A 15,204-nucleotide genomic window follows, 5' to 3' on the forward strand; every position below is an offset into this window, starting at 1 on the left:
GTCAGAATAATTATATTTTGTTTACCAACACCTGGTATTTGAAAACAAATAATCCTGAAGTGCTAAGAAGAAATCAGAATACAATACAGTGGTACCTCGGGTTAAGTACTTAATTCGTCCAGGAGGCCCGTTCTTAACCTGAAACTGTTCTTAACCTGAAGCACCACTTTAGCTAATGGGGCCTCTTGCTGCTGCCGCACCGCCAGAGCCCGATTTCTGTTCTTATCCTGAAGCAAAGTTCTTAACCTGAAGCACTATTTCTGGGTTAGCGGAGTGTGTAACCTGAAGCGTCTGTAACCTGAAGTGTCTGTAATCCGAGGTACCACTGTACATTCCAAGAATCATAGAAGGGATTGTTAAATTCCACTCTGATCATTTTTATCGTTTTTGTAAAGAACTATGTAGAAATTCTGGTTTTAGTATGCTGGCTGTTTGGCCATAATAATACACATTCATTCATTCAGCAGTGAAGGCCAATACTTTGAGCCTCGATTATTTGAGGGAAGATAAAAGAAAAAAGGAGCAGGGAATGCCAAGCAGGCATAGAACTAGGGGAAGAAGAAGAAGAAAAATTAAATTTTGATAGGTTTCATCAGTGAAGTTGCTTTTCGCCTGTCATTGTTTTGCAGGTGGAATATAATCACATACTTGCACATTTAGGTTGAGCAAAATTGCAAGTATTTGTCACTCTCCTGCATCAAATCTGCCGCCTCCTCTCTGAAAGAAACCCAGGCTTTCTGCAGAACAGAAAAGTGAACAGATAAGTATGGGCCAGCAATTGCTTGGTGCAATCTGATATAACCTCCATACAAAGAAATGAATTCTCAATAAACAGTGAGTGTCACAAACTGATTTGTGGAAACAAATCAAAGTGAGCACTCAATAAACAGATAAATTTGAAAAGAACAAGTTTCACATTCTTCTGAAAATGAACTATTAATATGAGATTAAGTATTCCACTTCACAACAGCAAAACAAAAATTAGCTTTGGAACTTCTGAAGCTTTCACAAGCTTTCTGTTGTGTTCCATTGTGAAGCAAGGGGCCAATCATAGGCAGACATGGAACACCTAGGTGATGTGAAGAACTATAACTTAGATTCTAGCAAAAATGTAGATTCTTCAAACCACAAATCTTCTCAGTCAACAGGCCAAAGACAGATCCAGTAACATGGTTCCAAACCTTGTCTACAACACTGCTTTCAAGCCTAGGGGTGGTTTAGTAGACAAGGCAACTTGTGCCAAATGGTGTTGTGGTTTTCTGATATACTATATAGTCCAATGCCCACTGGGGAATGCAGTTGAACAACCTGGATTGGTTTCAAAACTCAGTTTAAATGTTTCCTTACCAAAGTTATTCACTTCCATATTTCCCAATGCACTTTTTGTTTCCACAATTTAAAAAGGGCTTCAGTGCTATAATTGGAAGTTTTTTTAAAAGATGCAAACCAGTTAGAAGGGGAGAGCTTGTTGATAGGAATTCAATATTGAAAGGATGTAACATTTATAAAGTAGAGCAAATGATTTTTTAAAATTTTTATTTTTAGCTTCATAGAACTCTTTGCAAACTACTTGCTATGCTGTTTTTTATCCTTCCTCCTTATTTTACCCTTCAGGGAGAGGGCAGGGACAAGCAAAGCTAGCAAGAGACCAAAAGTCAGAGAGTTGCACTTTGCCTCAGTCACTTTTCCTGGTGTCTACTCCTTGATTGCTCTGGAACGGCAGTAACAGAATGGCAGTTCAGAGTTCACAAGGTCTGAATGAATTCCAGTGGCCAAGTACATCCAAGCAGACATTATTTTTCTGACACCTCTAATCTCAGCACTTGAACTGGCAGTCTATGGAATTCTACCTTTCTGCTCCACCATGCAGATTAGGAGGTATCAACTACTTAATCAATAGTTAGTAATAAGCAGTGCTTTTTTTCTTTTAAAAAATGTTTAGGGGTACTCTCATTTTCCTACTCATATTGAAATACTGCCCCTCGATATGGCCAAACTTAGATTCACAAAATTTTTAGGGGTATGCGTACCCCTGCGTTCCCACAGAAAAAACCCCCACTGGTAATAAGAATAATATTACAGCTAGTACAGTGGTACCTCGGGTTACATATGCTTTAGGTTACATACGCTTCAGGTTACACACTCCGCTAACCCAGAAATAGTGCTTCAGGTTAAGAACTTTGCTTCAGGATAAGAACAAAAATCGGGCTCCGGCGGAGCGGCAGCAGCAGGAGGCCCCATTAGCTAAAGTGGTGCTTCAGGTTAAGAACAGTTTCAGGTTAAGAACGGACCTCCGGAACAAATTAAGTACTTAATCCGAGGTACCACTGTATAGCTGTAAGCTCCACAAAATCAAGTGTGAATGAAGTTAGTTTGCTTGTGTGTGAGAGACAGTAAATTGCACCATCAAATGTTCAAAAGTGGTAAATACTGATGAATAGTACTGAGTTGGGAAGCACCCTGGAATTTGGAGGCTAAAGGACTCTCAGCTGGAGAAATCCTCTTTGGAGGAACCAACAGTTTTCAGAACAAAACATCACAGAGGAGAAACCTGTGTCAAGGGTCCACGAGTCAGGTCAAGAGGATTCAGAACTCTCAGGGGAGACAGGAACACAACCCTCCCCCTCATAAGCCAGGTAGCCCCTTCTGTGTTTCAAGGGCAGATGTCAAGTGGCTACCAAGTACTAGGAGAACAAATAATATTTCAATTAACTAGCAAATAATAGACTTGCTCCTAACTACCACCAGGAAGGCCCAGAAAATGGTACGAAATAATAAGGTATTAAAAGGAGATTTCCAAAATGTCAAATTAACACTGTATTTCCTAGTTTTGAAGATCTGAGTTCTCATTCACAACCTTCCCACTCCAAGGGACTTTTTATGGCATTATTTTTTAATATTAATTTTGTAACAATTCCTTTAAAAATATTTGCAAAAAACATAGCTGCACTTCTGTAAATCAAGACCTTTATTCTAATTATTCAAAGTACTGGAAATAATACACCATTAAAATGAATAGATTTCCCAGGATGTAGTTTTTATTCCAATCAATCCCACTTGTAAATAATTAAAGCTGCTTCAAAGAATGGAAAAAAGATATCTCTAAATTCATCTGGCGGGGGGAAAGCCAAGAATTAAACATAAAATAATGATAGATACAAAAGAAAGAGGAGGCTTTGCTCTGCCAGATGTGCAATTGTATTATGAGGCAGCTTGTATGTGTGGGTTAAAAGAATGGATTGTATTGGGCAATGCAGACATTTTAGATTTAGAAGGTCATGATTTAAAATCTGGCTGGTATGCATGTCTTTGGTATGGGAAGGCTAAAATCTGTAAGAGTTTTATGAACCACATTCTTAGGAAGAATCTGTATAGGGTCTGGGAGAAATATAAAAAATCTGAAAATGGCTATTTCCCATTGAAGCAATTATAATTAAGAGAGTTAATATGGACAGACAATGGGCAACTTACAGGGAACGTCTGGATTTTACAGGGTGGGACCCAAACTAAAATCAATAGAAAACTTAAGGAGCCACATTATGGATTGGTTGCAATATTACCAGGTATACAACATGTTTAAATTAGATAGAAAGAATGGATTTCTGGACCAAAGCTCACAATTTGAAAAAGAACTCTTACAAAATAAGGATAAACCTCTGCCTAAAATGAGTAATTTTTCATTAGAATAGGAAACAAAAGGCGAGCTAGTTAAAGCTTCAGTGACACTCTGTGCAATAGATATAGGACACAATATAGATCTTAACCTCTGGGAGAAACTTTGGAAAAGCGACCTGAAATTTACTGCATGTTATTCATTGAAAGAGAATTATTTGAAAATGATTCATAGATGGTATCTAACTCCAAGTAGGTTGGCTAAGATTTATAAAACAGAATCAGATATGTGTTGGAAGTGTAAAGTAGTGGAGGGAACCTTTTTGTACATGTGGTGGACATGTAAATAGGTTAAAGTATATTGGGTAATGATTTATAATGAATTGAAAAAATTGTTCAAAACTACTTTCCCCAAAAAACCAGAGTTCAATTTGGTGGGAATAACCCAGACAGAAATTCCTAGGTGTCAGAAAAGGTTATTTATGTATACAACAACTGTGGCCTGTGTTTTGTTAGCCCCCAAATGGAAAGTGAGCGAGGTCCAGATAAAGAGGATTAGCAACTTAAGTTGACGGAATACGCAGAACTTGCAGATTTAACACATAGAATAAGAGCAAAAAAACCGTACCGTATTTTCCCCTCTATAAGACGCCCCCATGACACCTCAAAATTTAGAAAATAGGGTGGATTAAGCTTTGGAGGAGGATTATTTGGGGGGAATGCCGAAAATCACTCACCCGCCAGAACACACCACACAACTGCTTGCGTCGCTTACAATTGCCACTTTCAATCTCGCGCTTGCGCTTTGTTCTGGCGGGTGAGTGATTTTCGGCATTCTCCCCCAACAATCAAGTGGCCAATCGCTGCTTACAATTTCGGGCTCGCACCCAAAAACCGTTCGCCCGCCCCCCCTCAGAACTACCTGTGTATAAGACGAAAAAAAGCTCATCTTATACATGGAAAAAATACGGTATATTAAAAGAAGAGTGGAAAACGTTTATTGAATATATGGAAATTAACTAAATACATCTGAAAATGCTGGCAGCACTAAGATAAATTCAACAGAGTAAATAATTTTTGATGAATGTAAAAGTGGAAAACTGATTTGAATGGTTATAGTAAAATATGCAGGAATGTATGACAAATAAAATGAACCACGGAAGGGTAAGAAGGGAAGTCATTGGATATTTTTAAAATTATCTAAAAACAGTAACAAAGCGCTGAAAATAATGCAACTTCAAAGTTTAAACATGTCGCACCTCTGAAAAGTTATCAAGTGAACAAAATATCTTCTTGGCTATTATTAATGCAATATGTAATATTGTGTTAACCATTCATAATCCATAGCAGGTAAACTAAATACAAATGCAAAGCATTTTGTTTTTAAGGGGGGGGGGAGCAGAAAATGTAACACAGGAATGTTTTTTTTTTAAATTAAGCACTGTCAAACCTTTGGGGTGGAAAACTCTGCATGAGAATATATAGACAAACTGTAACTGGGTTGCTGGATATATGTTGGTAAACAATTCCTGTTCCATTTCCTCTTACTAATGTGTGTGTGTAGATGATACAAAATCCAGTCTTATAAAGTATACATTCTTTAGTAAGTAATACATAAACATTTTAAAAACTGATGGCAGATGGGCTGCAACAATACAAGTCTCAATATGAGAATAATTAAAGCCCAGTTTGATTATTGTTTCTTTCGGAACTCAGGTCTTACATGACTAGAACTCTATGATCGGTAACATATTTTGAGAAAAGTTATTTTCTTTCTACCCTTCTTATCTCAATCCATTCCATATGCTGCCAGACACAGTTAAGAGGAAAGCCACACACAACCTTAACTCTTTCTTTCCTGGCAACTTGAACAACAATTCAATACAATCAGCAACAGTTGAAACACCTAAGGATCAAATGGATGGCAAAATAAACTCATGGAAAGATCAGTCATATTGCTGTGCATATTTTAGCAAAAGAGGCAGCAAGGTACCTACCGTGTCTTGAGATTTATCCTTGACATCATAGACTGTTAGTTTTATTTTAGTCTCCTCATAGATAGGGTAATCCGGCGGGAACGTCACACCAGTCAGAAACAGTGGGTCTCTTGTTCCCTGCATAGCACAAGCACATAACTCAGATTTAGCAAGGTAGCAGCTGTGTGCCATGCTACAGTCAGCTATGGTCAATGAAACAATAGCCATCGGATCTCCAAAGGCAAGAGTTTTTGATGCAGCAAAGGCAGATTTGGATTGCCAACTGCAAGAGCCAGAGATACAAAGTGTAATAGCACGAACATTTAACTCAGTATAAAGAGAGACGTTTTGAGATACAGAAGTTGAGTTCATGACCACAAACCACCCCAGGCAACTGCGTCACCGTATACTACGAAGCAGTACTCCTCTAATTAGGAACAGCCATTCAGCCATTCATTCATAATCCAAGACATATAAATTCACATGCACTTCATTTAAGTAGTCACATGTTACAATTCATGCAAAAGAACTGAAAATATGGGAAGCACTAGGCAAGGCCATAAATAGCTGTGTGGGAACCGTAAGCTGGAGTCACCAAGTTTCCCAGCTTCATATACAGAGCTTCATGTCTCCCTCCAAGTTCATGCCTTTTATCTTCATGTATGGTTAATCATAGAATTGCAGGGTTGGAAAGGAAGATGAGGGTTATCCAGTGTAACCCCCTGCAAGGGACTAGCAGAGAGAAAGCGCTGTACAACTTGACTGCCTTTCCACAAGAGCAGCAAAAATCCTTAAGTCAGGAAAATAAATCAAGACCACATGTTTGGCTATGAAGCAGGGCAGAAACAGGCTGTGAACAATGACCAGATGACATTTTGACCTTCAAGGCTAGTATCTTGGCAAAGGCATAGGCATAGCTTGAACAATGTTTGATTTATCTATTTTATAAAAAAAATAAAATCAATAACCTTTTCATTTTAAGAAGTATTTTCTCAACAATGCAAGCTAAACTAAAAACTGATTCATAGTTGAAATGCATAGGCTTGTAGTATGATGGAAATAATTCCAGCTAGGCTTATCAGGGTTTAGTACTAGAACCTATTTCTAGCACCCAAGTCTTAGCCATGGAACAAGCGATGTAAAAGAGAGTGCCTTTGAGTATGCAATGAATGCCTTTGCCTCACCACTGAGTAAAGTAAGTGTAGAAAGCCACAGCTTGGCTGGAACTAGAGTTTTCAAGGGCAGGAAGTATGACTTTAAAAGAGATTTTAGACCCAGCACCAAAGGCTACACCTTGGATGGTGCTCAGTAAGTTTTGCAGAATCAGCTTTAAAAATATTATTTTAAATGATACTTTATGTTTAATATAGCAGGGCCGGTGTGGCGTAGCAACTGGAGTGTTGGGCTTCAGTGAGGGAGAATTTCCTCAGCCCAAAAGGAATATGTGGCCATGGGTCAGTGAATACATTTCAGCATAACCAACCTCACAGGGCTGTTGTAAACATAAGAAGAGAAGAAGAGGAGTTTGGATTTGATATCCCGCTTTATCACTACCCAAAGGAGTCTCAAAGCCGCTAACATTCTCTGTTCCCTTCCTTCCCCACAACAAACACTCTGTGAGGTGAGTGGGGCTGAGACACTTCAAAGAAGTGTGACTAGCCCAAGGTCACCCAGCAGCTGCATGTGGAGGAGCAGGGACGTGAACCTGGTTCCCCAGATTACGAGTCCACTGCTCTTAACCACTACACCACACTGGGGCAGGGAATTTATGTTGTTCTTAAGAACTTGGAGGAAGGGCAGGATAAATTTTGAATGAAGAACTTAGCTTGTTGGTGCCAAATACCACATTTCCTTCAAGTTAATTGTTGTTCTTCCACTCATAAGATACTTAGGGTATGTAAAAGCAGAAGTACTCCATTCTTTAGCCTACTGACTGTTCAGCTACTCAATATTGACCTTGGAAATAACACTGGAAAGCAAACAACCTAATATTTGCTTCTGTTGTGTAAGGTGGTGTTACTTCTTATCCTTAATCACTAAAATGCATGTGTGTGTATATGCATGTCCACATGTATATATGTGGGGGGTGACCTTGCCCATTTTGGCCATGTCCCAGAGGGTGGGATTTCAGTCCTCTGGCTGAAAAAGGTTCCCCACACTCCCTCCCTCTCTCTTTCTTTTTAAAAGAAATTGCAGTAACACTACCATCATGGAAGAAGTTTGAAAAAAACTTTTTGTATTTAAGTATTTTCAAATATATGTTTTTGAACCACATTTTTCATCTTAAAGCTCTATGCAGAGAGGTCAGATATAAATGTAACAGCTGCTTCGCTCTTAATGAAAGTGATAAAAAAGAATACCAATACTGTAAATTTATTTATAACTTGCCACAGACTTTTGCAATAAACCAATACCATACAATAACAGAAGAACTCTTGTTTAGGGTTCCAGCCAGCCAGCCAGCCATGCATTTCCTGCAAGATACTATAAGCTAGCAGGAGCTCAAGCAAGCCATTCTACTCTCCTTCTCCCACCTACATTACATTCTTCTTTTACAAGCAATTTTCCTAGGCAAAGAAACCGTTTTCACCAAATCTTTTGAGAGTTGTAATTGTCAGGGTTTTATCATTGCCGTCTTCCCCTGCTGTGTATTTTTCTTACTGAAGGTGTTTACTTCATGCTGTGATTAAAAGAAGCACGAAACTACTTGTCCACAAGCACAGGGGCTTTGTATGTCTTAAGAAGCAGTACCCTCTTGCGCGAAGATGGGATTTTGCAAAGTAGTCTTGTGATATTGCATAGTGGTCTTGCAGATCAATAAAGTTTTTTTAAAAAAAAAATCCCACTCAGCTGTATTGTTTTTAATTTGCTTTTAGCCTCCTTTGAGGGATACTGGTGGCATACAAATGGAAGAATACACGAAAATAAAATACAGAATTTGAACATATATAGGGTTCTGTGCAGAATGTCAGCCAACTCTAAACTGTAATAGGAAAGGGTTCGACTGATGCCTGAACAGTCTGCTACAACAAATGCAGTGCAACACGCCAAAACAGTCTGCACAAGGCCCACCCTGCTGTGTTGCAGGCTGTTTGAGTTACAGCTTTAGTACTGCTAGCAGTTCAAGTCACGACAGCTAAATTTGCAGCCGGAAGACTGCTCAAAAAGCATTCCTTTGATGCATCAGGAAACTTTCTTTAATACTGAGAAGCTAATTCGGATGTAGTTTCACAGAATTAAAACCTGCTTCCTTCCACAACGTATCCTAAAAACTCCTTAACACGAATATTTGGTAACAAAAAGTAAACTCTTGTTTCAAGAAGCAGACAAAGCCAAAAGTCACCAGGGCAAAGCCACACCAGGCAATGTTTGCTGCAGAAAGTTATGCCTACAAATATTATCAGTATAAACCGTAGAACGCATTCTTCATGAAGCACAAAGCCTTGTGTTTCGGATGACATAGTTCATTGCAAACATACAGCATGCTAACATTTTCTTCGCAGAAACTCCATATTTTAAAATACTTCTACATTTGGGGGGGGGGGGGGGTTGTGTCTTAACATCAAAGGAGAAGCAATAGTTCCCCAGAGCATTTTGCAGCGTGTCTGAAAAGCCAAACAACTTTTTATGTTTCCTTCTGCAGAAGCAGAAGTTTCACAAATAAGCAAATGCCAGCAACTCCCCTCCCCTCCCCTGCTTTATACTGGCTTAAGAGAGAAAAGAAAACTTAGCATTTGATGACTAATGTTGATCGAACAAAGAAAGGAGCTCACCTCCACAATTTCTGTGCTTGTATATCGTGTTGAAGACTGTTCTCCAGGTTGAACCACGGTGATCTGCACAAATGTATTCAGTTTTCGATCACGAGTTGGAGCCACTAGATCTTTACATGCTGGAAATGGCACAGGAGGGAAGGGGAGGGAAAGTGGGGGGAAATCTCTGTAAAAACAAATCAAAGTGAACACACCGCTCTGTGGCAAGGCAGACTGAGCTATGTTTCAGAGTTAAATTGCAGAAAAGCTTCAGCTGATTTAGCAGAGGAAGTCCCTTGGAAGTACCTTACAGAAATAGGAAGTCACATGTTGAAAGCTAAATTGAGTTTTCATTTCCACTAACCATCTATGCAATTCCTGCAAGGCTTTCCTGTGGAACTGGTTCAGCTCTTACATATGAATGTACTAAGCTCCCACTTCATGTATGTGCATATGTTCACACGCACACAGATACACACACTTCATATATGCAAATTTACACACACAGTAATTCAAATTTCAGCCCCCACACCCAAGTATCCTGATGGGTAAGCTTTCAAATAATTTGCCATGAAATCATTCTCAGACACCCCAACTTAGTCACCTTTTATTTAAACAAACTGCATCGTGCTTGACTGTTTCAGGGAAGTCAAATTAAATACTGCCACCGGCTATGTTGATTTATATGCTCCAGTAAGACATTATAAAATTTCTTGGCAGGGCTAATCACAGGGTGAAGATTCCATTTTTAAAGCAGTAGAGAACACAAATGGCAGGAATTGACAGAGTGTGTTGCCAATTTTATTACATGCAGTAGCACTGCAGCTGTAACTCTATTTTTGAACAGGTTACAGGTAAACTGTCTTAAGGTGATGCTTCTGTTTAAGGGGAAATTGCAATTTCTCAGCATATAAGTTACTGGAGGAAACCTGCTGAACTTACCCTATAGAAGGAGTTTTATTCAACAGCTCAGAGAACAAACCCTTCCCATGAACAACTAAGCAATTCATTTATTTTTTTTAAGTGGGTAACGCCACAGGTCTACTCTCCATTCCACCCCTCTTGACGCAGTAGGGGGAAAATCCTGTACTGTTAATAACTCACCTACTGATGTGAATGGGACAGCTAACAGTCCAGCAGATGTATCACACACATAGTTACAAGCTTTACAGAGAGCCACCCCATCCCCTCAAAAAAACTGAAAAGGGTCAAACTAAGCCAACCATGGGGCAACCCTTACAACTATATCCTTGGGTGGCCAAACAATCTATTGATTCTCATAATGTCCACAGAAGGTATCCCCAAAGATTCTGATTTCTTAGGAGTTAATTGTTTGTTTTTGCATATAGATTTAACATTACAAAAAGTTAATATAAAGGGGGCGAATCTCCCTGCTACACCTCATAACTTTAAACCTAAAGTTACATGGGTACAATATCTGACCAGCCTGGTGAGGTTACTGTGTAAAGTGCAAGACACAGGAAGTGCAAGAGGAACTGTGACCAGCTTTCCAGGAACAGCCAAGAAGCACTCAGTAGACAATCATTCAACGCAAGCTGTGAGTCCAGAAAACTAAGCAAATTAAGATTGCTTAGTGTATTTGAATTCTAGAAAACCATACAATAAGTCCCATGATTGTGCAAACTGAGGATGGATTCAGATACTCAGCTTAGTCACAATATGGAAAGAGGACACTGTATGGGCACATTGCTTGAATGCTTTATCACATCCAAAATAAGAGGAGATACTATGCATTTTCAACTGGACTTGCCTGAAACTGTTTCCTGTTGTGATCTCGCCACTTATCTGTGATATGTCAAAGCACATTTAAGTGAATGGTTCCAAAACAAGACAAATAAAATAAAAGAAAGGAAGACTGGTGAAGTCAGTGGTTTTGGTAGCTGTCTTTTCCTATCTATATTCATAACATTTTACTAATAGCGCAGGGAGCTGGTCCACTATTCCTCAGACCTTGTGGGGGACCGGACTATATTTTTAAAAATATACCCTGCAAGCTGGTCCCGCAGCTACCTCTGGACCTGGAGGAGGAACGCACTCTGCACACGCTCAAGAGCACGTCTCAGTGTCACCCACTCACCAGTGTTGTTGACAAGCAGCGCCCGCTTCATTGGCCCGTCCCCGTGGAGCTCCCAGGCAGCGTGCACCACATGCTACGGTCTGTCATTCGAGGCCGAGTTGGGGGGCAGGCCGCGCACGCAGAGCGCTGGGCAGGTGGCGCACAGCTCACCCTACAGCTGCTCCAACGCAGCCGCTGAGCGTGCCACCAGCAGCAGTGCTGAGCCAAGCACCAGATGCAGGGTCAGCAGGTGTGCCAAGCTCCAGCTGAAGCCCCGCAACATGCCCATCACGATGCCCATGGTGCGGCCCAGACCCACCACCGGCCTCTGTGTCCATGGCCGTGCTGGGTTTACCTCAGCAAGCGGGCGGCAAGACTTCCTGCAGCCAATCCGAAGCCATGCCAGCATCACAGAAGTCAGTCTCCGTGCGGTGAGGCATCTGTGGGTTCTTTTCAAGGAAACGCCGTGCCGCGCCAGTTTAGCTCAGCACGTGGGCTGACCAAGTGGGTGGCAGGGTCCATGGGCTGGATTTACGAGCCTGGTGGGCCGCATCTGGCCCCCGGGCCATAGTTTGCCGGCCCCTGTCCTAGGGCCTATAGGAAATGTCTTTCCAGAGAAAAGAAAATTATGTCCCAGGACATAATTGAGAAGACACCCACCTGCTTTTCTCAAGAACGATGAGCCCATAAACAATCATCAGTGCTTCCAAAAATGCTCTTTGGAATCCATGGAACAGAATTTGCTCAAACCACCATATGATGCTATGATTCTAAGATTAACTGCAATTTTATTTAAATCACTAATATTTTAACATTTTCATTTCTTTGAAGCTCCAATAATTTGCTCACAGGCTGGAAGGTAATAAAGATAGCCCAAAGCTGCCATCTCATTAATTGGCCTAGAATGTCAGATAAAAAACTCATCCCAAGGCCAATAAAAACTGCCAAGCCACTAATCATCTTCCACAAATCAATGGCCTATGTGAATGCTGAATGTCACACTCAAAAAAAGGTTTCTGATCCCAGCAACCTGTGTAGAATGTCATAGTCTGTTTCAGTTTGTTTAAAGGTCAAGCAACACTTATTTGCTCATAGCAAAATACTGACCATGCTTAAAATGTTTTATTTCTATGTTGGCTCACAAGTCAGTTTTATCCCAATGTAATAAAAAATATTAAATATACTTCTAGGCAAGTTATTGTCAGTAAACTTACTTTCTCAAATACACTTAAGGCACTGCTCAATCAACAGCCACTTATATGGCCAGGGTAGGGAACCTGTAGACTGCCAGGTGTTGTTGAATTATAGCTCATGACAACCCTGACCATCGAGCATGCTGGCTGGGCTGATGGGAGTTGAACAATACCTGGGAAAGACACAGGTTCTCCACCTTGGCTTGGATTCTGACTGCCTTGTGTATAAGCTGAAAATGCTTTTGCTTTTGTGCAGAAGGGTCACCAGCCTCTACCACAGGAAGGAAAAGAGGGAGTGGTTTTCTTCCTCCTTCATCTTTGTGGTTTAGTAAACTTCATACACAGCACAGCAGTATGTTGAGTTACCTATGGGAGATGGAACTCTCGCAAGCAATAAAACACTGCTCTTTTTCCTGGCTAGCTCAGTCCTAGTTGCAGTGGGTTGTTGCAGGCAGTTGTCAGGGAGCTGGGAATTCTTCCATGGGAAACATTCCTAGCACCCCAAATTTTAACTCAGATGTGCTCCTTCATGTGAAAACGGAGGGATTTTAAGGAGTGCTAGCAACACACATAAGGGTTCTGGGAAGGATTCTGGAACAATTTTATATACATGTTTTCCAAACATAACATCCCAATTTAAACAACATAACAGACCTTTGGCTATCACAGTCTAGGACTTCCATCATCCTCAACTGATGACTTTCTAACTTCCTTTCTAATTTTGCATTTTATTATTATACTTATTGCTATAAAATCCAAATCCTAAACAAACTCCTTCTTAGTCCTCCCTTGCAGTAATTCATATAGTTCTCCTTACAAAACTTCTTGTAACCCTACAAGCAATGTCAATTGACTACAAATGTCTTTCAAATATATCATGAATTTCTTCCAGTCCTTCAGGGCAGTCTGGTCTTGCTGGTTCTGAATTTTCCCAGTTGGATTCTTAGAGGTATTTCCAACCTTATAGGGCAGCGAAAGAGAAAGTGTTCCTATTGTACCCATAGCCAATACCCACTGTCAGGCCAGGGGTAATGCACTATGATAGCAAAGGAGCACATGGAGAGACTTTTGTGAGAGTTTTACTCATAAAACCCATAAAATTCCTTAAACATACCTCAATTGTTAATAAATGTAGCTAAGACAATTGAATACAGACTCTATGGTCTCAGGGGGAAAACCTTCAGAATTTGGCTTAGACAATCAACCTGTGAGCTATATTGTTTAATTTTCTAAAATGAAAGGAACATGCCAAAAGGATGTAACTGTTGGCCAAACCTACCAAAGCCCTCACCATTGGCTTCATTGAGAGATCAGCTGCCATTTGACTCCTTCCCTCCGAAACTGTTTCTGTCCCAGAACTGCTTTGTAACCTGAGTTTGCTCATTTCCTCTTCCCTTCCCTTCCTTTTTTCCATATGAGCCACACCTTTTAGAGTAAAAGCCAAAGGACCCTTGGACGGTTAGGTCCAGTCAAAGGCAACTATAGGGTGCGGCGCTCATCTCAATTCAGACCAAGAGAGTTGGTGTTTGTCCACGACAGATTTCTAAATCATGTGGCGCAATGGGACATCATGATGAGTGCCAGAATGCATGGAAATGCTGTTTACCTTCGTGCCGCAGCAGTACCTATTTATCTACTTGCACTGGTATGCTTTTGAACTGCTAGGTTGGCTGAAGCTGGGACACAGCAACGAGAGCTCACCCCATTGCACGAATTCGAACTACCAACCTTCTGTTCAGCAAGCCAAAGAGGCTTAGTGGCTTAGACCACAGCGCCACCTACGTCCCTACACCTTTTAGAGTGTAAGGCTGCAGGCAGCGACTATGTACAGAACAAAGTAAATGTTAGGTACTTAAAAATTATTTTAAGAAGTAACACCAACAACCCCACCCCCCAGCAATCATGAAAATATTTTCACCAGTAGAACTCCCTGATGAAGCCAAGGGCGTCTTTGCAAAATAATGGATGTAATCTGAGGAACAGAACCCCATTAGAACACAAACCATCAAAATAAACAAAATTTGCATTAATGGTGCAAGTTAGTGGAGTGATACATTTGTCCAACTGAATGTAAATGTTGTAAAGCTTAGCCAAAAACAAATTTAGGCCAGCTTTTGAAAAATATGTGAAATAAGTAATACAGTGCATAGAACAAATCAGAATGCTTTTTTTTATTAAAAAAGACCCCAACCCTGTGCTTAAATAATTTAATGCATAATAAATAACTGAAACCATAAACCTATCCAAGCCCCCACTCTCAAAACACTGAATCCCTTTCTCTTTGTTATTATATCTTCACTTCATCTCCTTTAGTCTGAAATGTTTGTCAAAATCCCATCCCATTATCTGCTGCATCACTCCGGAACATCAGTGATAAAACTGTGTCTCTTAAAAATGGTTAAATCCCAGCAGGACCCTTCCAGCTGTTAAATAGCTTTTCAAGCTCAGATATCCACTAACGTTTCACTGAACAGCGGTTACTCAAAATACTTCCCTCAAAATATGCTTTTTAATCCAAAACAAACAAGTAAAACTTATGACTGAAAAGTCTTCTTTCGCCTACTGGCTTTAGAAGAAAAACATCATAGGTCCAC

The 15,204-nt window shown here is 40.3% G+C and overlaps 1 protein-coding gene across 5 annotated transcripts in view; it reads right to left on the reverse strand.

The window, feature by feature from the left end:
* The window catches only part of INPP4B (inositol polyphosphate-4-phosphatase type II B), a gene marked incomplete at its 5' end in the record, with an annotated part of 263,717 nt that overhangs the window by 121,217 nt on the left and 127,296 nt on the right, over positions 1 to 15,204 (reverse strand). For all 5 annotated transcript variants that reach the window (XM_081925958.1, XM_081925959.1, XM_081925960.1 and 2 more), the window contains 2 exons: positions 5,610 to 5,726; positions 9,362 to 9,480. In XM_081925958.1, the coding sequence (XP_081782084.1) occupies positions 5,610 to 5,726; positions 9,362 to 9,480 (236 nt within the window). The remainder of the gene's footprint in view (positions 1 to 5,609; positions 5,727 to 9,361; positions 9,481 to 15,204) is intronic.

The sequence above is a fragment of the Podarcis melisellensis genome (genome assembly GCF_964234715.1).
Source record: "Podarcis melisellensis genome assembly, chromosome: 9".
Lineage (NCBI taxonomy): Eukaryota > Metazoa > Chordata > Lepidosauria > Squamata > Lacertidae > Podarcis > Podarcis melisellensis.